The sequence below is a fragment of the Phyllopteryx taeniolatus genome, chromosome 17 (genome assembly GCF_024500385.1).
Source record: "Phyllopteryx taeniolatus isolate TA_2022b chromosome 17, UOR_Ptae_1.2, whole genome shotgun sequence".
Classification (NCBI taxonomy): Eukaryota; Metazoa; Chordata; class Actinopteri; order Syngnathiformes; family Syngnathidae; genus Phyllopteryx; species Phyllopteryx taeniolatus.
The window spans coordinates 19,371,907-19,398,362 of NC_084518.1; the positions used below are offsets into that span (position 1 = coordinate 19,371,907).

The following is a 26,456-nucleotide window of genomic DNA, read 5'->3' on the forward strand; positions in this document are numbered from 1 at the left end:
ATTAAAATACAATAAAGTGAAAATATTTGGTTGTGTTCACGACTCGCAAATCTGTGCCATTTGGGACACTTGCACTTCACTTCCTGCCAAGCTCAGGTGAGTCCCGCCCCCTCCTCGCAGCCGATTGGACAGCCCGCCCCGTCCCCGCCTCTGACTGGTAGTTTGTAACTCCACTTGAGCCCAGGTAAAAGCAGGTAATTAGAACAACGAGGAAGGCTTTACTGGACTTACCGTGTCGCTTCTTTCAGCTGCGGTAAATATACCCAAACAAACGATATATATATGCTTTTTAACACAACGATTTCACACTGAGGGAACGTTTTGAAATGGCAGCGAGCGTAGGGCCGGTCATGAATCCGCCGCAGGGGAGTGACGAGCGGGTGGTTTTCACGCAGCTAAAGCCGGTGAGGATGTCCAGAGCAGCGGACGGTGCCGAGGACTCATCCGTGTTTGAGGACGTTAAACCCGGGGTGAGAGTCTCCGCCGACCCGACGATGTGAACCGGAGCTCCGGCTCTGCGCGCTTGTGTTTACTCTCGATTGACTACGTGTTTAATGCTCGCACACCTGTGCGGGTTAAAGGCCTGCCAAGACACCTGACAAGTTTTAAACATAATACATTATTATACGTGCTTTCGTGTTGCAATTGAACACGAAATGAACCTTTTAAGTTTTTGTTTGTTTGTATTTATTCATGATGGGATCTTGTTAGTCATGTGATCACATGATTGGTTAGTTGATTTATGCAAAAAAATAAATAAATAAATAATTCGTCGCCTGCGGAATTAGCTGGGAATTACCATGACACAAATCCGACAAAAAAAAAACACGTTAAAGTTTATCATGGCGTTTGCTGTTTGCTAATAAACGGGAGATCCCTTCTGGCAATCCCGAGGCTACAACGGAAGTGATTAATACGCCTTTTTATGATTATAATTTGTATTTATTTATTTTTAGATAGCAGGCTGCAAATACCCTGCTTACTTAACTGCAGACGGGCAGGGCTAAGCGCCTGTGTGATGGACACGCACAACGTTGTGGAGTGATGCTAATTGTAATCAGTAGCGTCAGTTAGGCCTATTTTCTTCAGCCCCCTAAAAAATTTTGTCAAGTGAAAAAAAAAAAAATATATGTACATTTTATATTTGGTAGTATGTGTTTATGGTGAAGGAATTGTCCTAGCCCCAACTAAAACCGATCATCAGCCCCTAAACAAATCTTGGTCTACCCAAGATGCCCTCCGACCAATTACATTAGATGCAAATTTTTGTCCAAGCTAATTGTTATTAAAAGGCAGCAACACTTTGTGTAAAAACACGTAGACGCCAATTGTCGTCAAAGACCTCGACGCTAATTGGCAAAAAAAAAAAAATGGCGAAGCTTTAACTGCTGTTAAAAGATGCAAATTGCCATTGAAGATGTTTGAAGCTGAATGATGTAAAAATACATCACAATAATTGCTGTAAAATGTTGATGCTAATTGTGGTTTAAAAAAAAAATAAAAAAATGCTATTTGTGCAAAAAATATGATGCTAATTTTCAATTAAAAAAAAGTCTCATTGTAATAAAAAAAGACATGCTAATTGTCGTGAAAAGAAGTCAAAGGTTATTGTTGATGAAACACTCTAATGGTAATAGTCATAAAAGATATCAATGCTAAGCGACGTAAAAAGATATTGACTTAATCGCTGTAAAAGACGTCAATAGTGATTTGATATCAAAGATCTTGATGCTAATTGTTAAGGCAAATTGCTGTCAAACAAAGTTGACTCGAGTAAATAAATAAATGTAGACGCTAAGTGTTGTAAAAGACGTAGACGGTAAATGTTGGTAAAAGATGCAAATTGTTTTGGAACACGACAATGCTGTTTGTAATAATAAGACATCAACATGAAGTATCGTAAAAAGTTGTCCATGCTAAGTGTAAAAAGTCGAAACTAATTGTCGTAAAAAGACACTAATTGGTAAAATACGCTAATAGAGTAAAAGGTGTCAATGCTAAATGTTGTGAAAAGACGCCGATGCTAATCGTCGTAAATAATAAATTGTCATTAAAAGAAATCAACACTAATTGTCATTAAGACAGTGATGCTAAGGGATGTTAAAAGACACCAAGTGTACAAGACGTTGTAAAAAGACCCCAATTTTTATCAAGATGATAATTGCCGTAAAATATTTTAATTGCTAATTGTCTAAAATGCGATTGGCTGTCGACTAGTTCAGGGTGTACCCCGCCTCCCGGCCAAAGATAGCTGGGATAGGCTCCAGCACGCCCGCGACCCTAGTGAGGAGAAGCGATAGAGAAAATGGATGGATGGATATCTAAAATGTTGACGCTAACTGGAAAACATATCAATGAGCGTTGTCGTGAAAGATACCGATGCGACGTGTTGCAAAAAAATAGACACTAATTGTTCTGAAGACACGACTTTACGTAAAACACATTGACGTTGCTTACCATTAAGACGTTGATGCTAGCTACAATTCACGACAATGTGTCGAAGAGACAGCAACGTTAACTGTTATAAGACTCTTCTTGCTGCGAAATATCTCAAATCGAATTGTCCTCTCGAATTGACATCGACATTCATTGTTAAAAGATGCTAATTGCTGCAAAAGACTGCTTATTGTTCCTAAAAGTCATCAACACTAATTGTTACGATGCTGATTGCAGTTAAGACGTCAAGCTCATTGTTAAGATGTGAATTGTTGAACGCTAATAATGTAAAATTGGTGGTAAGAAAAAAATAGACTTTAATCTGAAAAATGGTGAAAAACCTAAACAAAATTAATAAAATCTAATATATTTTTTAAATGGAAAAATGGAACAGCAATAAAAAAAGACGACAAACAAAAAATACATTTAATGATAACAAATCAAATTCAATTCAATAAATCATTTTAAGATTTTTTTTTTTTTTTTTAAAGGAACTGTTTCCTAGGTTCAACTTTATTAGTTTTCAAATTGTGTGAAAGCAGTTTTCATTTAGTTTAGTTTTTAGCAAATATTTTTCATTATATATTATGTATATTGTGTTTTAAATGTTCAGTTGAAATGTTTATTTCTTGAATTTGCACAGCAGACCGTGTTTAAAAGTCTGTGGCGAGGCCGTTACATGGCCCACGAGCCTCAGGTTGGCCACCCCTTGAACTATAAATGCTAAACGTCAGCCTCCTCTCTTTCTTTTTTTTTTTTTTTTTTTGACATTTCCACTCTTCGTTTTTAGACCTTTTTTTTCGCCATTTATTTTCCTTGTTGTTTGACGTGAGCGTCTGTGCCGTGACAGCAGTATGCAGTCCGACCTGTCTGAGCAGGGCCCACATCTCCATAAGCCGCCTCAGGGCACCGCCGTCAAAGGCCCACCGCCATGAGAAAGTAAAGTAGCAGGGCGGGGGTGGAGTCGTACGGGTTTACCTGTCACATGTGCTTCTTTTTGCTTGGTCGCGTTGTTCTTGGGTTTGCGTCTCGGCGTGAACTCTCTGATCTTTTGGTGTAAAGCTTCTTAAGGTATGGTACGCGTACCACCTGGTGGTAGGCAAAATAATCTCTGAATGAAATACCAAACTGTGCATAACGTTACAGTGGCTTGTTTGTTTGTTTTATCCAATACAGTACCTTTAAGTACAGTTTGGTTGTATTTCACATTCAAGTACAATACATTTGCGTTTAATCTTTTAGAAATGTTTGATATAATAAATTTATTTAGAACCGTGTCTGGCGTTAAACTTCACACCAATTCTCTTACGCACGTTACTACCTCAGAAAGTGGAAAATTGCCAGGTTGGCTTTGTTCCTCACATTCCATGTTTATGCATAAATGCCGTAAACATGGACACAGAACAGCGAAACTGAATCAAAAGTGGAACATTTTCGGCTTTTACGTGAAAGAAGCTACAGGTGGCATTCCACCTTAGATGCAACCCCAGAAGGCGGAACATTCGCAGGTCAACTTCAAATCTCCATCGACAGGTGGCGTCCCGCTTCTGTTGCAACCTCCGAAGCTGACAAATCTTATGTGAGGGCTTTATCCATTCCGCGTCGTCGTTCATACAGAAGATCGATACGAAAAAAGGCGGAAAAATAACAGCTACCTCCGAAGCTGGATCAACTTTCACCTCCTGTTAAGTGTCAATGCCATTTATACAGGATCGCAAAACTAACAAAAGGTGGCGAGTTCACATCTTTACAAAGCAGAGCCCCCATTTCATATCTGTGCCATTCACACAGAACAATGTGGAAAATTTCCTCCTCCACTATCATAGCTCTGTTAAAACCTCAGTTTTTTTCCGTGTTAGCGCCTGCATCAAATGCATTTAAAAGTGGGAAGTACTAACTTTTACAGCCCGTGTGAAAGGGGTCTTATGTTTTACAAAGAGAAACCACATTGAAGTTGCAGTAGCTTAATATTGCTTTGAGAAAGACGTCGCATTGCGGCATGAATGGCTTTCGTGTCCCGCCAGCCGTAACCGCGGAATGAGTAACTCATATGATGATAGCACTCGCCGGATTCTTTAGCCGTGATATCAGCAGCCATAAGACGACGTGGCCAGTTACACAGTAACTTGACGGTCACGCCTAATGATCCCCGCAGATCAATATTCAGATAAGGCTCAACAACGCTTTGAGGGGAGGAGGGGGGGTTATTATAATTGTGTCCGTCTTTCTTCTCCGCAACCTTTTTGACTAACCATTTGACTTCCACGACAACATGCGCAGAGTATTTGCATGTACACAAAGCAGCTACGCAGGATTCCCCTTCACACCTGCATCCTCAAACAGGATAGTGGAGTACCACCATAGGCAACGCCAAGCAGGTGGCGCTGTTATGGAAAAAAGCTCATTACATGTGCTTTCTTTCCAAGTGAATACAGACTAGGAATTTGTTTTGTTTTTTTAATTAACATATAAAGTAACTTTGTGATCTTTTAAAATAACTGCTTTAAGTCTGTCTTCCCGGTTCTCGCTGTCCTTTTTCAAGTGTGTTGTGCTCCTGTGAGTTCTGCCTAGCAACAAGCATCTGCATTGATCCATTTGTCCTTCAATCTGTGGTTTGGGGCGTGCCGCTAAGATAAATAGTTGAGTTTTCCACATTCACATTGACTAGTGCATCCTAACAAAGCCTTGAAGCATGAACTGATGAAGTCTGCTCGGATGAAAGGTGAAACATCTTCTAAGACAAACAGAATAGTCCAGTTGCGATTGAGTCAATGCCCTTTGTCTGGCTGGTTTTGTTATTTGGTCAACTCATGTCGTGATTACCCATCATGCATGGTTGAGTGTGTATACAACATGCTACCCGCAGAATACTTGTTCCTTAAGCTGCTTAACGTTTTGTTTTGTTTTGTCATTTTTCGGTTGCAAATGCTAGCTTGGTCTTGGGGTGATAAAAGATTGAGGCCTATGATCAGAATCCTGTTTAGCAACAAATGTGCAACATCCATCCATCCATCCATCAATCCATTTTCTTTACCGCTTTATCCTCACAAGGGTCGTGGGCGTGCTGGAGCCTAACCCAGCTATCTTCGGGCAAGAGGCGGGGTACACCCTGAACTGGTCGCCAGCCAATCGCAAATGTGCAACATATAAGGAAAAAATAATCTTTGCGATTCAGTTGAAAATTGGAAAAATATAATTGGTCGTGGCAGCGGAAAAGTCTTGTTTAGCTTTTTACTGTTCATGCTGCAAAACACTCGAGTACCCGTTTCCTGATAGTCATCTTTAATTTGGAGTGTAACACAGGGAAGTGTAACTAAATACTTTATAATAATAATCCAAAACAAAGTTTGTTATGACTCGTGCCAACAGAAGGTCATAAGATATATCTTGCTACTTTTACTTTTTAATTTTTTTGTCAGAGCGTCAACTTAATTTTGGAGTTTAATGTTAGCACTATACAAGGAAGTGATTATTCAAGTTAGCATGTTTAGCTAACACATCGTGGATGATGGCTCCTGCTCAAGTTTAGGGCATTGTGGTGAGTTGGAGAGAGAATGCTAACATAAAAAAAAAAAAAAAAAAAAAGTGTACTCTGCTAGGTTTCATGTTCAAGCTAACATAACACTCCTGAATCAAGTTGATTTAAGCATCCAGGAAACTCCAACAAAAAACAACTGGGTCATAAATTATGACCTTTTAGCACAAGCGACTGGTAGAGCAGAAAATTAATACAAGGAAGCAAACTCTTCACTATTTTAATAATCCAAAACCAGCATTGCTTGCTTCAGCAGAAGGTCAGCAAATATTAGTGTCGCAATTTTCTGTTCTAGCTTACCAGTTTCCTTAAGTAGTGTTCATTTTTCAGTCAAATGCTAACACGAGGAAGAGAACATAAATACGTAATCATCCAAAATAGGCCTCGCTGTAGCTCACTCAGGCAGGTCGTCATAAATTCGCATCAGGGCGCATTGTTCGGCTTTAGGGTACCTCATATTGGATTAGAATGCTAATACAAAGACGCAAACTCGACTAACTTCTCAAACAAGACTTATCTCTCGCTCCATCAGGAGGTCATAAAATATCACCAAGTCAAGGTTTTCTGCATGAGCATACCGGTTTCCTGGATTCTGAAGTCCTGTTCATTTTGGAGGTAAATGCTAATGTGAGGACGTGAACGAGAATTGCAGTAATCCAAAATAAAAGTCGTTATTGCTCGCTCCACCAGAAAGTCATAAAATATAAGTGCGATCTCAAAGGTTTTGATGCTGATGTAAAATTCTGCTCCAGCATTAAACAAGACTGGACAAAACATCGTTTTAATGAAAGAAATAAAAGGCGTTTGCCTCTTTTTGAATAGCTCTTGAGCCCGACTCGCTGGCGTGTGAGGTAAAACATCAATCCTTTAGTTTAACGACGCACATTTTACTCAAACAACAAACACAGAGTTCCCTCCACACGGGTGTGTCGCTGGAAGCCAACGCACTCAGCCAAGGCAATAACAAAGGCCACAGGCATGCGAGCGACGCAGTGAAACGTAAACACTGTGAAATAAAAATAGACTTGAAGAGGAAAAACAAGAAGGCCTGAAAAAATAGCCTAAGAAGAACAAAAGTTTTTGGGGGAAAAAACAAAAATGTAAAAAATTGTTTGGAATGAAGGTGAGCGTCTTTAGATGAGGAATCTAATCTGACCAAGAGATCAGAAGAAAAATATGCTCACGCTTTCAATGAACAACGCTTGAAATATGTCTGCTCATTCATATTGCTATTTTGTTTGTTTCCATTCATAGTAATAGTAGGCTGGTTATGCTAACGCGACTTTAAACCTGGCAGTTTACTGCAAACAACTGGATGGGGAAAAAAATGCTCAACGTTTGGGTTATTAGCATCCTTAGCTAAACATTGTGTAGCGTAACAGCAGTGTCATGAGTCTGTGAGACAACGCCAACAATCTTTTCTTGTTCGCAGTAAAATAAATACGTTGTGTTCGAGCTAGTGGCTAACCCTCGAGCGTCTCAGATTAGCACGCAGTTCACTTATCATAACACCTTTTTGGAAGAGGACAAGTTCTGCATAGCGTACATCGGCGAGGTAACGCTCTTAATGTCCGTAGTAGAAAAAAATGTTTTGAATAAAATACTTAACTAGACTTTATGTTCAGGCAAATGGCTCATCTCAGATTAGTAAACTTCTGTGGAAGATGGCTCCTGCTCAAATTAAGGGCAGTGTCATAAATCGGCAAGATAACGTTAACATTCTTATGTTTGTAGTAAGAAATACTTGCTAGGTTTTATGTTCAAGCTCATGCCTAATCCTTGCGGATCTCAGATTTCTTAGCTAACGTGTCATAGAAGATCCTGCCTGGTCCAGTTTAGCGCGGTGTCATACGTCAGCGAGATAACACAAACGTTTGTTTAATGTTTCTAATAAAAAAAATTTGCTAGACATGTTTAAACTAATGGTTAACCACCTAGGATCTCAGATTAGACTGCTCAGCTAACACCAAGAAGCGTAACTCGCCATAAAAGTTTAGCCCAGTGTCATATGTCAGTGAGATAATGCGGAAAATTTGTTTTATTTTCTAGACTTTGCGTTCAAGCTAATGGTTAACCTATTCCAAAAAGAAGGAGCGTAAAAATTTTAATCGGAACTAAAATCAGTTACCCCTTTTACTGTAACTTTTTTTTTACACTTGCATGACAGTTAATGTTCAGGATAAACAAAGTAGCGAGTGACATACAGAAGATACACAAGAACACAAAACCCATCTCGGTATGGTTGGGAGCCTTGAACAATATCTCCAGGTGTCCATAGTCTGTTAATAATTGGAGAAGACGCTTGACTGATTCGGCTATGAATCCTGGTGTCCAATGATACCAGCTTATCAGCTCCCTTTTCGACTTTATTGGACAAGGAGGGGAGTTTCCATACTTCCGGTCCGTCTAACAGCTGATCCTTAGGCGATCTCAAGTTCGTTTAGATCAAAGCTTTCAGGTTTATAAGGCAGGAACCTCGCTGCTATTAGTCTCCATTCAAAACACGGTCTTGGCTTTTTAGCGTGTTGTTGACCCTCAGGCCTTGTTCGATTGTATTACTCTTTCAGCTTGTTCATGGCCATTTCTGGCCAAATTGCATGATTCAATCCGCTTAGCTTTCATTGGTTTCAAATGGCCAAAAGTGGCCCGATAAAGCCAAAAGGTATAATTGAATGTAAACAGTATATTATTGATATATTCAAAGAGCTGAAGTTCAAATTTCTAAATCAAACAAAAATCCACACTCTTGGGAATTATATTGCATTTGGAGCTAAAATGGTTTGAAAAGAAGGGGCGGGCGGGAAGCGAGGTGGACACAAATGGGCAGCAAAGAGCCCAGAGGGTTCACAGTCCTTGCGACACAAAATTGCATCTGGAAATCAGGCACCCTTTATGGCTCAGAGGAATGTGGGGAAAACGGTGGTCATTTGCCTCGTTCTGGCATTTCTTTGACCTTCTGATGGACCGAGCGATAAGGAAGCTTGTTTTAGACTATTATTAAGAGGGAAAAGTGTTTGCAGAGAAAAGACAAGAAGATCCGACAGGAATAGGAAGGAGCTAGGTGGAATTTGTGGAGCACAACTGTATGTGCCCCATAAAATAACAGATGTGGGATTACTGGCAATCTTCCATGTCGCTGTTCTGTATAAAGGGCACAGACACAGAATGGTGGGTCGAAGTCAACCCTCGAATTTGACGGCTTCGGCGATTAGTATCAGAGGCATAACTGATCTTCTACCTTCTGAGGTAGTATCAGAGGTGTAATGGATCCCGACGGGAAGTTTAATTTGAGTGGGCAGCTTTCCACTTTCTGAGATATTATCAGAGGTGCAACAGATCGCTTGTAGCTGCTTTTACACCCTATTTTTAAATCTACCCCCCCCCCCCCCCCCCCCCCCCATGTTGCTTTTGAGTATTAAGGGCACAGACGAGTGGTGGGTCAAAGTCAAGTGAATTTGCCGCCTTCGGAAGTGGTGTCGGAGGTGGTACGGATGCCGATTGGGCCGATAAGGTCGAACCAACAGTTTTACGCCTTTGGAGGTAGTATCAGAAGCGAAATAGTTCGCTTGTACTGTAATCCTTTTTGCTCTCCATCCTTACACATTTTCACAAGTTAGTGTCAGTATGAAGGGCGCACACACGCAATAGTGAAGTTAACCCACAAAATTTTGCGGCTTTGGAGGTAGTATCAGAGGAGGGACACCACCTGTAGCCCCTTTCACACTGGAAGTTAGAGTTGGGGGTAGGTGGGATAGATGCGGACAATGGGGATAAAGTTGCACGGCCAGTTTTCCTCCACTGGAGGTTTTATCAGAGCCAGCCAAAGACAGGATGGCACATGTGTGTAAGGGTATTCCGCAATGCCGGAACTGGGGTGTAAAATTGAACACTTGACACTCACTTCACTCATTCCGTTTCGATGGGTTACGTCAACTTATTCACTACATTTATCGGATCTCTGTGTGAAGGAGACTTTCTCGTTCTCATGGTCTGCGACTCTTCCATCCAGGCCCAGTTGGAGATGGACAAATACCTCCCGCAGATCACCAGCTCGCTCTTGAGTCCTGCCATCAACCTGACTGACAAGAAGTACCGGCGGGAGAGCGCCTCTGTGGTGGACGAGTACTTCTCTGAAGACAAGCCCGGTGCCCCCTACAGCCTCAACATCAACGTCATCCTCCCCAGCTCCGGCCACCTGCGCACAGGCCTCTATCGCCACAACGTCAAGACCCTGGCCCCCACGCAGATCAAGACCGAGCCCGGACTGGAGGTGCCCTGCTCTTCTGCCAGCACCCAGGCCCTGCCGGAATTCACCTCAGTGTTCAATGTTCCCCCCGTGGTCAATGGTGTCTTCATCAAGCCGGACCTGAGCTCTGGGGCTGTCACCCTTTCTGGCGGGTCACAGTCACAACAGAGTTTGGACACAGAGCTTCATATCGGACCCCAGGCCCCTCAGCCGCAGGTCTACCACATGCCAGTCAACAACGCGGCAGACCTTACCATGACTCTGTCCCACTCCGTACCCACGGCGTCTGGTTCTCGGACCATGCTGAACCTCGGCAATGCCAGCAATGGGGGTGGCTACATGTTGGCCGAGCACCAGTTGGGAGCGCATCACGGTTACTACCAGGCGTCTGCCGCCCAGCATGCAGGCCCACACAGCTTGCCACCCTCGCCCCCAAACTCGCAACCGGGCAGCCCTGATGCTCAGCCCGAACTGCTGAGTTTGGCCAGCCAGCCGCCGCCCCCATACCAACAGCATCTAGTGGGCGGGATAAAAGTGACGGGGTTGTCCCCTCACGCCATGCTGATGACACACGGCCAGGGCGTCCTGACAGGGCCCAAATACAACAGGCGGAACAATCCAGAGCTGGAGAAGAGGAGGATTCATTTCTGCGACTACCCAGGTCTTTAATACAGCCTAATCTTCGACGCTCTTGAGCCAAAGCTAATCAGCATTCATCTGTGACATATTTATTTAAGTACTTTCCAAGCTACATAGCTAGTTTCTACCTACCTACCTTTATTACCTACTTACTTTCCTAACCAGCTAGCTAACTAACTTCTATTCATCCGGTCTTTCTATCTAGCTATAGATCCAAACTATTATTAGCATTTATCTGTGTACATTCTTTTAATCGCCAGCACCTATCTATGATATTTCTCCTATCTTATCTCAACTCAAAAGCTAGTTTGCAAAAGCTAATTTGCATTCATCTGTCTACAAATTAATGTAGGTACCTAGATACTGGCTGTGCAGCTAGCTGTTTGTTTAACTATTAGCTATCTCTTTATCTACAGTATTATCTGTCTGTTTTTCGGTCAAGGTACTTGCAAGTTATCTCGTTAGCATATGTGTACGTCGAAAGCTAGTTAAACACCTAATTAACATTTATTTGTCAATATATTGACGTGAGTTAGTAGGGTAGTTGGCTATCTATCTTGCATGTACTTTACCCATCTAGTTAGCCAACTAGCTATCGTCCATCTACTTAGTGAGGTACCTATCTCACAATGGCATGTCTGTCTGGCAAGTTACCTGGCTAGCATCGATCTAGGGAGGAACCCGTCAAACAGCCTAACGAGCTACAGTATCTAGGTACCGTCTTTGACGCTGTTAATAATTTATGGTACTCTATAACAGATTTAATTTCAGTTCATTTCATAATTAAAATGTTTAGTGAGAGCATTTACTTAGGGCAATTCCCTTATCTTTTCAATCCCACTAACAACCTTTTTCCTCCTCGGCAGAGGTCTCGAGCACAATGTGTTCCTTTTTACATTGTGTACACTTACTGTTTTGAAACGGGGTTAAATATTCTTTTATAGGTAATTACTTTTGTTGTCATTTTCTCGGGATGTTCAACTTGTTTGCTTTGTTTTTTGTGCACAAAGCCTGACTCACGGAGTGATTTATTAATTTTTTTATTTTTATTTAAAAAAATTTGCAGGCTGCACAAAAGTTTACACAAAGAGCTCGCATCTGAAGGCGCATCAGAGGACGCACACAGGTAAGAATTTCTTTTTTTTTTTTTTCTTACAAAAAACACTCAATAAGGGTCTAAGGAAGTGTGCTAATATCCTGGGTTAACAGCAAAGGAATCCCCGTCTTTTTCGCCAGCCATGCCACATGTCTGTACCTGCCTGTCAAGAAAGAAAAAGCACAAAGGGGGCATGGACGGGGAGGAAATGGAAACGAGGAATAGCCAAGGCTAAAACCAGTTACTCCTGCTTTTTAGTCCTTTTCAAAAGAAGATTGGGGGGCAGGGGGGTTGTTGTAGTATGCGCAGGAACGGACTGTTTCGATACTCTCCATGTAAGGAGAAACCTTGTCACCCTCATTTATTTTTGTCGTTGTTGTTTTTTATTCGATGGTGATTTACTCAAAACGTTGAAAGTGTGTAAATGTCATAAATAGATAACACCAACGGGTCCTGTGGGAAAGTCCTCACTGTAAACAACACCAGTGAGAAAGTTAAACACAAAAAGAAAATCATAGCTGGAGGTAGCATTGGTAGATATCTGAGTCGACGGCGATAGCTGCAGTATCGTTAGTTACATAGCTAGTATGTCTCTCTTGAAAGATAGCTAGCCACTTTATTAGCATTTATCTGTCGAAATATTTATCAAGGTAGTGTGTGAGGTACATAACTAGTATCTGCTTATGTATGTAGAAAGCCTTCTAACCACCTAAGTAGCATGTATCTACTTTTTTTTAGCAACATAGCTTTCTGTCAAGGTACCCTGCGAGCTACCCAGCTAGCTAGCATCTATCTAGCCACATAGTGAGCTGTCACTCTATGTCTTGAACACTAGTTAACGACATTATCAGCATCCGTCTGCCTGTTTATATCTCTCTATCCCGAAAGCTAGCTGGCCACCTTATAAGCATTTATCTGTGCATGTTATTTGGGGTAATTAGTGAGGTACCTAGCTAGTAAAGTAAGCAAAGCAAATGTATTTATATAGCGCATTTCCTACACAAGGTAACTCAATGTGCTTTACACGATTGAAAGCATTACAAAACAAAGGAAAAAAACATCTTATAAATATTTAAAACAAAGAGGAAAAATAAAAATCTAAGTATTTATCTAGCCAGCTGTCTAAGCACAATCGTTTCCTATTGGTATGAACCATTTAGTCCAAAGGCCTCACTATGGTCAGAGCGTCTCCTCAGCAGGTTTCACTTGCAAAACGCCACTTGTCCCATCTTGTTGTTCCGTTCGGTTTACGGCGATGACTCACAAGTGGAGTATGCGGAACGGCGTGCTTTTAACTGACTGCTAAATGGAGCAAAGAAAAGCAACTTGTCTGCTGTTGCTAGTGTTTGTGCAGCAATATCCAAGCAAAAACCAATGCAAATAGTTGTTTCTGTGGCGGAACAGTGGTGAATTGTGGTTAGTGTGGTTTCCTCGCTGTTGAGAGGTTCCGGCTTCGAATTTCAGATCCAGGTTCGTCATGCGGTCCAAAAAACATACATGGCTAAATTGCTCATATCGTCCTGGGTGTTACCTCGCTTCTATCGCCCAGGTGTGAACATGCCCTGGAATTGACTGGTGACAAGTCCAGGGTGTTACTTGGCTTCCATTTGCAAAAAAATCAGGTATGCGTGTGCCCTGCAATTGACTCACAGGATACCCGATAGATTATGAATGAATGAAGAGCTTAGTGGAGGCGCAGAAGTGCATGTTATTAGCAAGTCTACTACGCAGTCAAGATTTTAAGGTTTTGAATCTCTGTTCGGGCCTTTGGGTCAAAAATCAACTGGCACACTTTCTTCTGCTCCGAGGGGAACAATGTATTTATTCATATTTTTTGTAAAATAATGCTCTGCTAGTGTTAACATCAGACAGTGGTTTTGTAACACTAGCCAGCTTAGCTAATGAGGCTAGCTCTCAGCATATTGCTTTTGATCGTCATCAGTTGATGTTGCAGTTGACTTATGCTACGTTAACTTAGCATCTTGATGTCATTTTGCGTGTATGTAAAAAAAAAAAAAAAAAAAAAAAAAATGATCACAAAGCTTGTCGGACTTTGTGACTAGTGAGTCGTTCACTATCATAACAATTGGCCCCTCCCACATATGTATGAGGAGGTGTGTGTGTGTGTGTGTGTGTGTGGGTGGGGGGGGGGGGCAACCTTGACCATGGACTTGTGTGTTCTGACCCCCACCCACACTCCTGCCCTCTCCCCCAGCCCTCTTTCCAAACATTAGGTGAGCTGATAAAGACTTTATGGGCGCCCTGGAGAAGCCTGTTAAGTGTTTGCTCTTTGCCTCAGTAGAAGCATGTGGAGGTAGTCATAAAACGTCACTATTGTGATACAAGATACGTTTCTAGAGGTATGAAGGAGCCAGAATGGAGGAATGTCGCCCCCCCCCACCCCATGTCTGTAAAGTCTAAGATGCAAATAGTCAGAAATAATCAGTATCATTGGTCAAACAAATCACCAATTAAGTAATCAGAAAATAGTTTTACTTCCTGAAAGAAAAAAATAAAATAAATATATAGTGCTTTTTGGGAGAGTAGTCGACTCAATTGTTCTATCAAGGAGTTTTGGTAGGCACCAACATTGGACAGTTTCAAATCTGCACTGAAACGGCACTTGTTCACCCAGGATTTTGACACTGACTGTAGTTTAGTTGTTCTGTTGTTGTTTGTTTATTGATTATGTCTTTGTCACCTGCTTGTTGTGATTGTCTTTATGTAAAGCGTCCTTGGGTTTCGTGAAAGCCGCTATATAAGATACATTTATTATTGTTAAGAATGTCATAAAAAATAGTAGGACAAATATTAACTAGTATATTGCAAAAAAAATATTTTGATTATGATATTGTGCTTTTTTTGGACAATACTCTGCTCTATTAATAATTTTATAAGAAATGGTAAGAACATTTTTAACCTGTTTATTAAAAAACAAATGTAAAACTATGTCGACGCAAAAATGTTTCGGTAAAATTATTAATTTTATAACCAGAATATGTTTCCGGTATTTAAAACCCATTGTGGAAAGAAAGGAGGATTTAAAAAAAAAAATAATAATAAAATAAAATAAAAAAAAAAGGGTTGCGGGCGTGCTGGAGCCTATCCCAGCTGTCATCGGGCAGGAGGCGGGGTACACCCTGGACTGGTTGGCAGCCAATCGCAGGGCACATACAAACAAACAACCATTCGCACTCACATTCACACCTACGGGAAATTTAGAGTCTTCAATCAACCTACCACGCGTGTTTTTGGGATGTGGGAGGAAACCGGAGTGCCCGGAGAAAACCCACGCAGGCACGCAGAGAAGATGCAAACTCCACACAGGCGGGGCCGGGGATTGAACCCCGGTCCTCAGAACTGTGAGGCAGATGGGCTAACCAGTTGTCCACCGTGCCGCCATCAAGTAAAATTGAATTAATTTAATTTACTTTCTGGTACACAATCCTAAATTCTGGCGTGAACAGGAAACGACGTGTTCTCTTTAGAACTGAGTAAAAATTGCGATGCAAATAGGGGGGAAATTATGCCACAAAAAAATGCAATACAAAAAATTCACTTTTCTAATAATTCAATTACTTTTTTTTGTGCAGAATCCTTCTACATTTGGGTGAAAAAAAAGCATATCTACAAATGGGTGATTTTAACCACATTTCTACATCCTCAATAATAATTCAGTGTGGGCACCTCTTGCCAAAATGCTAAATCAAGGGTCACATTTTAGCATTGTAGATTTGCGAGCAAAGTGGATGACATCAGTGTCGTAGCTCCTTTGAATCCTCCTCCTAAGAAAAAAACAAATATGTCAGTCCTCTTAAATGGTACACAAAAAGCCTTTTGTGTGTGTGGAAGAGTGATGGATGCACTTTTGCGGTGTTTTGTTTTGTGGTGTTTGCCAGGGCTGTTGTGCTTTAGAAGGCGCTTCTACACGCAGACATGATACATTCGTGTGTGCGTGTGCTTGAGTGTTTCGGGTTTCTGATTTGCCAGCTGCTCAAACAGTTGAGTTTGAAATGGTTTTTAATTACTGCCCCCGCCCCCACCACCTCAAAGTCCTTTTCGTACTTGTAAGTGATGAAATTGTATGATAAAACATAAAAATTCAGGAAAATTTGTAGGCATCGGGAAATTGTTGTTGGCTGTAAAAATAATATAAAAGCGATCATTGCTTTTTGATTTTTAGCTACCTTTTGTGCAAACGTAATCGTTTCTTCAATGCTAATTAAGGGTCTTATCGATTTCACGCTCCCGAAATACCAAATACCAATGAAATATATTTAGTCATATAATAAACTTATAAATCATTACCCAACTCTAGCGCAAATAAGAAATTATTTCTTGAGAATTTCGTGAGAAATATTTCCAAAAATGCAAACATTGCAGAAATCTTCAAGTAGACCCCATAAATGTAGGTACTTTTTGTACAAAATCCTAGTAAATTCCCATGCGAACAGAAAATGTATATATTAATAATTTCAAGTGAACCCATTTTTTTTTTTCAGTATTCTACTAATTTACAGTATTTATTTTGTACAAAAATCCTTCTATCCCTTGACATCCAAATCGTACCGCAATTACCTCCCCAAAGGCAGCTGACCTTTTTATGGGCTTGTTCAGAAATATATGCCAACCGCGAGTGTTTGTTCAGCGCGAGTCAGATTTCACCCGCCGTTTTGCGCACCCTGGAGGATAATAATCTGAGTCAGGTGGATGCGCTTTTGACAAAACACACCTGTGGGCCCTATATAGTATACATACTACTTTGTATTGTATTGTGTTGTATTGTTGAAATAGCAGCTAGCAGTATTTTTGAAACGTTAGTAGGTTGACGTTAGCGGCAGAGTAACGTGGTCACCTGCTGCCTGCTCTTTGGACTTGCCCCTGCCGCTGCTAACGACCGCCCTCGTCGCGACTGATTGATTGGTCAATAGCCGGACGCTAATCTAATCTAATCTAATCAGTGTTGGTAATGAGCACTTGATGTCCCAAATGGCCAAAAAGACGGTCAGATTTCCTCAAGGATTCGAAGTCAAGGAACATGACTTTGACGTGATGAAAGCACCATGGATCACATTTGAGAAAGTTAGCATGTTGTTAGCGTATTTTGCCTCGGCTATTTGGATAAACATTACATTCTGGGACGTTGGCAAGATTGCGTGCTGTTACCTGGACAAACTGATTATATTTGAGCAAGTTAGCATGTTTGCTAGTTCATTTACTAACTCTTAATTCAACAAACAGAAGTTGCCAAATTTACTAGCTGTTATTTGTTAAGCGTGAACATGTTTTAGGAAGTTAGGAAGTTTTATTAGCTCATGTACTAGCTGTTAATCAAGTTAACAGATGACATTTCGAGAGGTAAGGTAGATGATTAGCTGCTAATTGTGCAAATTTCTTATTTAGGTAGGTTAGCACATTTGCTAGCTGTTAATTGGCGAAATTTGGGAAGTTAGAATGTTTGTTAGCTGTTTTATTTTTGGGGTAAACTGATTATTTTATGAAGTTAACGTGTTAGTTGATAATTGGACAAAGTGATCATATTTTGGGAAGTTAGCAAGTTTGTTAGCTCATTTGCTAGCTGTTAAGTTTACATATTAACTAGCTCATTTTTCAACTACTATTTGGATAAAGTGGTCACATTTCAAGAAGTTGGCCTGTTTTCTCTCTAATTTTCTTATCATCTTTTCAGTTTGTGTGTTTTTCTCTCTTCCTGCTTTTTAATCTATTGTGTTTCTTGTGGTATGTTTGCATAGGAGCCCATTCAACGTCTTTTTAAATTTTTTTTTTTTTTTTTTACTCTGTCTTTGTTGATGATTAGCTGGTACTTTGCCAGCCGCACGTTTGAAATGTCAAACGTTTGGGCGAGGTTCACGAAACGTGTGGTTGGATTGAGCCCAGCACATTAATTTTCACCTTTTTAATAATAAGAGAACAGAATTCAACAGAATAATTTCCTGGTCTTTAACTTGTCACGTGGAGCCTGAAAACTATGATTAAAGCACGTTTCTAGTAGTGATTAAAATAATAACAATAAATAAATACAAAAATTTAAAAGTTTGGGGAACTTATGATGTTTGTTAGCTGTTATTTAGATAAATGAATCACATTTTGTGAAGTTAGCCTGATTGCTACCCCATTAATTGGATAGTGTGATCATATTTTTGGTGAATTAGCATGTTTTCTTGCTTTTAATAAAATGAAAAAGATGACATTATTGAAGTTACCATATTTTAATGCTAATATTTGGATAAACCAGTCACATTTTGTGGAGTTGGTGTTTATAAAAAAATAAAATCTGTTGGCATGTTTTTTCGGGGTTAATGGAATAAAGCATGTTGGCTTGCTATTATTTTGATCAACTAATCACATTTTAGGACGTTAGCTTGCTGTTATTCAGAAATACTATTCAAGTTGTGTGAAGTTATCATTTTTGCAAGCTATTAAATGTATCACATTGGTGGTAGTTGGCATGTTTACTGGCCATTATTTTCGATTAACTGACTACATTTTGTGAAGTTGGCATGTTAGCTTGCTAAGGATTGGAGGAACTAATCACATTAAAAATGTATATATATATATGTTCATATATATATTTGCGAGCTGTTATTCAGTTAAAGTCATCACGTTTTGTCATGTTTGTGTGTTAGCTCACAATTAATTGGAAAAAAAACATTTAAAAAAAACCAACAAAAAAAACTGGTTAAACGAATCCAATTTTGTGACGTTCGCGTGTTTGGTAGCTATTAAATTTGGAACCGATCCCCTGTTGTTTTAGTTGTTATCGTTTTTGGTTCCATTGGTTTCACTGAGCTCTCATGTTGTGGTTGTCAGGCGAGAAGCCGTACCGCTGCACGTGGGACAACTGCGACTGGCGCTTCGCCCGCTCCGACGAGCTGACCCGACACTACCGCAAACACACGGGCGCCAAACCCTTCAAGTGCGTGGCCTGCAGCCGATGCTTCTCGCGCTCGGACCACCTGGCCCTGCACATGAAGCGCCATCAGAACTGAGAAACCCCCAAATAGAGCCCGGTGGGATCCACCGCAGGAAGCACGGACAAGTGGGAAAATTTCACCGTAGACTATTTTTCTTCTTTGTTTTTTTCCTAACCACAATACATTTGGTCAAAATTAACTTGACAAATTACTAAAGAAATGTAAATATGGCAAGTGAAGCACAAAATCTCTGATTCACACACAATAAAAAAAGTGAAGTCACGGCAAGTGTTGTGTGAAACCTATGCCAAGGTCAAACTGTTTTTGTCAACTCACACGTTGGCATTTAGCCGTTGAAATTTGTTCCGTTTTTAACGTGGGAAAAAAAATCTCATTGAACCCTAGAAATTTTAGCTTCTTCCTTGACGCATGCATCACATTTCCACAAAAATTTTGTGAAAATTGGTTACGTTTTTGACAAAATTGTCAAAATCGGTTGCATTTTTTTTTTTTTTTTACTAAATTGAATCCAAATCGATTACGCTTTAGACCAAATTTTGTCAAAATCAATTGTTTTTGACTTAAGAAATGACCCCCAAAAAAACTCATGACAAGTGGAATGCAATAGCCTCCTTCTACCAAGGCCCCCAAAAATCTCAGATTCGAGCTTAAAAAAAAAAAAAAAAAAAAAAAAGCAAGCTTCTTCCTTGAATCATGCATCATCTTTCCACAAAATTTGGTTGAATTCTGATACATCTTTAACTTGACAAAAAAATGTAACATCATGGCAAGTGGACTTTGAAACCTTCACTGAGGCCTCCATTTTTTTTCCTTGACTCTCGCCACTCCTTTGTTTTTGTTAAAAAAATACTATTAAAAAAACTAACTAACAAGTGTGGGGGGAAAAAAAACTCAAGGCAGAAGAATAATTCGTAGATATGCACGAGAATTTTGATGACTTATTTTTTTTCCCCAACTGTTGACATTGGGCAACGTCAAACGATGAAAAAAGTAAACTCCCGAGTGGGGAATTCATTAAATCTGCTGCGAACAAAAACAATTACGTGTTTTAACTTTTATTAACTCATGCTCCAACTTGCCGCAAAATTTCATCGAAATCGGTTCTGTTGCTTTCACGAAAAAACACAAACTCATCAAGACTTTTTTGCAATATTGACAAAAGTACTAGCAGCAGAAATAATTAAACTGGTTATTTCTTGGCTAATGCGCTACGTATACAAAATTTCTTCAGAATGTTACGTTTTCAATTACGACAACAACAAAAAAACTTGTCAGAGCAAATCAGGCAAACTACTTTTTTGCCTTTGTATACATTGTCATTTTCATTTTGTATACAGTCTTTACTCATTCATTGGTGAGATTTTGTCTGTGCTAATTCTTCCTTTTTCACTATAAATTTCCAAACTTTCTGTTGGACAGGTGGATGCCCCACTTCACTGTCATTGTAAATATGTTTATATATCTATTGTGCCTACGAGGATATTTTTTAAAAAAAATGAATGTATTTAGATTTATAGTATACTTGACTTTGTTTTCTTTCCACGTTTTGTTGATAAGAGTCAAAACTTCTCAAGTGTGTTTAAGGGGAGAAAACAAAAAGGAATAAAATAGAATTGGAATTAGTCATGGACTGGTTCTGCCTGTTTTGGAGGTGACGGAGCATAGTGGTTAGCTGATGTTTGTGTTGGTTGCTTCCGATGGCAACCAAGTGAACTAATCAACAATTTTATAATGTCCATTTTTTTTTTAATCATTTGGAAAAAAATAGTTTTAACCCCCCCCACCCATCAATTCACCATGGTTAAATCTTTTATTTCAATGCATAAAAGCCCTTTTTTAGTTTGTTTGTTTTTGGTTTTTTTTAAATGGCTTTGCAAGGATTCAAGTTGTCCAACTGGAGCATGGACATAAACGGCAGCAAAAAAAAAAAGTGTAATTTAAAAAATGTTTTCATGGCTTTTGTAAATATTTCTATGGTTTTTACTTCATCTCATCAGCATTTGAATGTTGAATCGGTATGTTCATCAAGAGCCTTTGTGGTGTTTTCTATTTTTTGAGTTAAAGTTTTTTGAGATAATAAAAAATGACCTACATGACTTTTTCCCTTCTCTTTTAAATATGAGCAGTGGAAACTGTTAATCTATTAATTTTATTTTATCTGTGAACTTTTTTTTAACTACCCAACAATAGCATGTATCTCCAAATTTTGTACAATTTCTGTTTTCATCTGAAATATAGCAAATGTTTTTTTTTCTAATAAAAACATACTTATTTTTATATGTGCAAGATTTGTTTCTGAGCAGACAGTAACGATATATGTAACAATATGTATGCCGCTGTTAAAAAAATCATGAATCTCCCCAAAAAAGATTTTTTCATGTGAAACCCAAAAGATTTGTTCCTTTTTTCTATTTTTTAAATCAAATGAAATCAAAATTAAATACATAAGCATTACATTTTGCTTTGCAAAACACATGTACCTCAAAAATATTGTTTTACTTGGTTTTTTAGACACAAATTATTGTTCATTTTATAAATGCAAAGAATTTGTATAAAAAGGATTTTCTTCGCAACCTGACAATATGCTGTATCTCCAAATTTTATTTTCGATTTAACGCCAACAGAAATCATTTATACTTAGTTTGTTGGACAGTTTGTGTTAAATTTTCATCGAACTGTGATCATTTTACATGATTGCTGACAAGCAAAAAGCATGCATCTCCAAATTGTCTTTTAGTTTTTTAGAAATGTACATATGAAAAACTTTTTTTTTTCTTTGTTTAGGCTTTTTAATACATTTGAAAAAGCATTTTATACAGTTGCTGTATAATATTTTAAATAAAATCACTGTATACCAGAAAGCATGTATCTCCAAATTGTTTTTTTTTCATTTTCATATGAAATGTTTTTTTCATAATTTGTATTTCAGATAGATTTAAAAAAAACAAAAAAAAAAAAACGATGTTTTTCCTGATATTGTGACAATATGTTTGCTGTCCCAGCACATGCATGTATCTCCCAAAAAAAATTTACATTTTCATACAAGCAACATTTTATTCTTGAACTTTTTGTATTTCAGATATATATATTTTTTTAAACATAACATTAGAAGGGAAATGTTTTTGATCATATGTTGACAATTTCATGTCGCCATCTAATTAAAAGCTTGTATCTCCAAATTTTCTATTTGCTTTCCCCACAAAGAAAAATAATCTTCGTTTGGGATAAAAAGCTCTTTTAAAAAAAAAATAATTATTTGCAATCTAAAAATGTTGAAAAATTAAAGAGATATGGAGATACATGTTTTTTGTAGGAAAGTGACAATAATTCCTTTTTAGGGACACTTTTTCCTTTGGTGTCAAAGCTAAATGCTTTCCATAAAGACAGAAAACAGTTAATAGTTGTCTTCAACGTCTTTTAGCGTGACGTCTTCGGAAGCTGGTCAAAGTAGAAAACGTCGTTCGTGCTAAGTTTATGAGACAAAAGAAGAACAGGTTATGAAAATACTCACCATAATAAAAATAACAAGAATAGTAAGCAAAAGAAAAGCAGACTGGGTGGAGTGGATCTTGTTCTTTAAGTAATTGTCGAGTTTGTGCCAACGTGTTTTTAAGTGCAATTTGCCTCGTCGTAGTCACACGGCGACAACGCCCTTTATATTGCCTTTTTTTTTGTTCTCATAATGGGCTATGCATGTTTGTGCAAGGGTGGCGGCCTTTTGTATTCTATTCATTTATCATATATTGACTTATGTGGATTTCATGTGAGTTAAAACTGAATGGAAAATGAAAATAAAATTCCCCCAAATTAGTTTTTAGAGGTTTCTTCCAAACATAAAGATAATTATTTTTTTTCCCCATTAAAAACAAAAAACTCCCTAAATTTGGACATACAGTACATGATTTTTATGAGATGGCAACAACACTATATATATATATATATTTATATAGTCAAAGAAATATTACAGAGCAAGCAAGTACATATTTTGTATTAATTTTATAAAATATTTGAGTTAATGTCGCTCTACTTATACTTATATATTTTTACACAAAAATATCAGTTTAAAATGATTTTAAAACATATAAATGAAGGAGTCACAAAGCTAAGGGTTCCTGGTCAAAAGGTTTTTTTTTCATATTTTGTTGTACAACCCCAATTCCAATGAAGTTGGGACATTGTGTTAAACATGAATAAAAACTAAATACAATGATATGCAAATCATGTTCAACCTATATTTAATTGAATACACTACAAAGACAAGATATCTAATGTTGAAACCGATAAACGTTATTGTTTTTAGCAAATAATCATTAACTTCGAATTTCATGGCTGCAACACGTTCCAAAAAAGCTGGGACAGGTGGCAAAAAAGACTGAGAAAGTTGAGGAATGCTCATCTAACACCTGTTTGGAACATCCCACAGGTGAACAGGTTAATTGGGAACAGGTGGGTGCCATGATTGGCTAGAAAAGGAGCTTCCCTGAATTGCTCAGTCATTCACAAGCAAAGATGGGGCGAGGTTCACCTCTTTGTGAACAAGTGCGTGAGAAAATAGTCGAACACTTGAAGGACAATGATCCTCAACGTACAATTGCAAGGAATTTAGGGATTTCATCATCTACGGTCCATAATATCATCAAAAGGTTCAGAGAATCCAGAGCAATCACTGCATGTAAGCGCCAAGGCCAAAAACCAACACTTCGATCCCTCAGGGGGCACTGCATCTAAAACCGACATCAGTGTGGATATCACCACATGGGCTCAGGTACACTTCAGAAAACCAATGTCCAATACAGTTTGGCGCTACATCCGTAAGTGCAACTTGAAACTCTACTATGCAAGGCAAAAGCCATTTATCAACAACACCCAGAAACGCTGTCGGCTTCTCTGGGCCCGAGCTCATCTAAGATGGACTGATGCAAAGTGCAAAAGTCCAAGGAGTCCACATTTCAAATTGTTTTGGGAAATTGTGGACGTCGTGTCCTCCGGGCCAAAGAGGAAAAGAACCATCCGGACTGTTATGGACGCAAAGTTGAAAAGCCAGCATCTGTGATGGTATGGGGCTGTGTTAGTGCCAATGGCATGGGTAACTTACACATCTGTGAAGGCACCATTAATGCTGAAAGGTACATACCGGTTTTGGAAAACATATGCTGCCATCCAAGCAACGTCTTTTTCATGGACGCCCCTGCTTATTTCAGCAAGACAATGCCAAACCACATTCAGCACGTGTTACAACAGCGTGGCTTCGTAGTAAAAGAGCGCGGGTACTAGACTGGCCTGCCTGCAGTTCCCAAACGTTTATTGAATGTTGGTAAAAGAAAAGGTGATGTAAAGCTTTGGCAAACTTGTCCCTGTCCCAGCTTTTTTAGGAACGTGTTGCAGCCATAAAATTCTAAGTTAATGATTATGTGCTAAAAACAATAAAGTTTATCAGTTTGAACATTAAATATCTCGTCTTTGTAGTGTATTCAATTAAATATAGGTTGAACATGATTTGCAAATCATTGTATTCTGTTTTATTTATGTTTAACACAACGTCCTAACTTCATTGGCATTGGGGTTGTAATATGTTAACGTGTTTTTCCTTTATTTTATCGAGTATGTATATTTTTATTGTAATGAAATTTAGATATTTTAATTGGGCGGTGACAAAATGGTTTAACACTGGTCTAAAGTACAACATACTATACAGTATATTATGCAGGAAAAACATTTCAGTATGAGTAAATGATATTAATTTCATAAAATATTTAAAATCATGTTGCTATATTTTTATAATAATTTAAACATTAAAAATGTCCTTTAAAATGATTTTTCTATCTATAAATCCAGGCTTCTCAAGCTACTGGTCCCAGGTAAAATCAAAAATTATAATTGAGTCGAGTTTTTTCTTTTTTTTTTTTGGTAATAATGTGTTTTTCATTAATAGTTTATATATCAATATCAATATGTACTTTTACGAAAAACAAACTGACGATACATTATTTTCACTGGACATTACACTGTATACTCAGGCAGTGAAAAAAAATGACAGGATAAGCCAATACATATTTTATAAAATGTTTTATCTCGTAGCTATATATATATATATATATATTTTTACATATTAGCAAAGTCCTTTAAAAATGATGTGTTTTTTTGTTTTTTTTGTACCTATCAAGGTTTCCTAAGCTTAGGGTCGCTCGTGAAAAAAAAAAAGCTCGCCAAAGCGTTTTTTTGTTTGTTTGTTTTGTTGTAGTAAGTTTTCACAATTATTTAATACAGTATGTATGTACATTATATGTCTGTGTTATGGTAGTACACGGTGTGCTGTAAGTTTTCTTCCTGCCACAAAATGATTCATTTGTTTTTGGTGAGCTCACACAAGTAAAACGCTTGTTCCAACTTGTCGGCTTAATTCTGTTATCGCTTTCTTTAAAGTCATATTGCTTCATTTTTAACATGAAATTATATTGAGCTGGGGTATTGCTTAGTGTAGTAGTTTGCTTAGTTGACTTTCATTCTTGTGACAATCATGTGGAACACGGGTCCATTTTTAACTTAAATGTACTTAAGTTACCAAATAGTAGAATAAATGGCAACATGACATTGCGCAATGGCAATTGGTATTGTAGTGGTTCACATAGCTGGAGATCAAGAATATCAACTAAATGCTCAACCGGCCTTTCACACCCGTATGTTTAGCAAGAAACAACAACACAAACATAAGATTGTGGGTACAGTCTATTTCCTGGCTATTTCATCAGCGGTTAACAGGAAGTTCAGCGCTTTTTCACGCATAATGTTATGCGTGGGGTGGGGGGGGGGGAGGGGGGGGTGGCGATCACTGCAAGTGCATTCCAGGTGAAAGGCTGAGACAGCGGCAGACCAAAGCCACTCAGTGGCAGCGTTTTGTCGGGACCTGTCCCGCCCCACCCGCCAGTGATTTGGCACAGTTGAAGTTTACTGTTAAACTAAACATAAAACAAAGAGAATCGTGCATTTAAAAGCCAGACAACGGGACACCAGAAGGAGCAGCACAATGAAACGAATTGCAGCATGAAATTATGATGCACAAAATATTTTATTCTTTAGATTCTATTTAATTACGTTTAGTGGTGCAACGATTACTCGACAACTAATCGATTATCAAATTAATCGATAATGATTTTTGATCAACGGCTCATTTAGACTCCTCGGAATTTCAGCCTCAACAGTAAATAATAATTGTATGTATGTACTGTATAACCCAAACCCCTTAATACCTTAAATCCATTTCTAACCCTCCACTGCTCGTATCACTAACCCTTATTGCCTTTTACAATAATACTTAACTATATATTAATTTCATATGTACAGTGACTTTGGCTATAAAGCGAAGCGTGGGGAGTCTCTGTCGCTGAACTACACGAGTGCAGTCAATAAATGGGACAATCATTGCCAACCACCTCTCAAATACGCACAATTTCTTCTGTTTGTATACGTTTGTTTGTGGTTCAAAAAAATAAAGATTATACAACAACCATGTTTTCTTATTGTTTAAATCTCAATCCTGACCCATAAGGC

At 38.6% G+C, this 26,456-nt stretch overlaps 1 protein-coding gene across 4 annotated transcripts; it reads left to right on the forward strand.

Annotated features, from left to right (window-relative positions):
* Positions 1-144: 144 nt before the first annotated feature.
* On the forward strand, positions 145-21,185 carry klf5l (Kruppel like factor 5 like). Of its 4 annotated transcripts, none has more exons than XM_061750754.1 (5): positions 164-253; positions 334-470; positions 9,981-10,878; positions 11,923-11,982; positions 18,784-21,185. In XM_061750754.1, the coding sequence occupies exons 2-5, from the start codon at positions 351-353 to the stop codon at positions 18,960-18,962; spliced, it is 1,257 nt and encodes a 418-aa protein (XP_061606738.1). In that variant the 5' UTR covers positions 164-253; positions 334-350; the 3' UTR covers positions 18,963-21,185. The 4 variants fall into 4 exon arrangements, with proteins under 4 accessions (XP_061606740.1, XP_061606738.1, XP_061606739.1 ...); XM_061750755.1 differs by having other exon boundaries at positions 202-253; positions 396-470; XM_061750756.1 differs by lacking the exon at positions 334-470 and having other exon boundaries at positions 145-253.
* Positions 21,186-26,456: the final 5,271 nt, after the last annotated feature.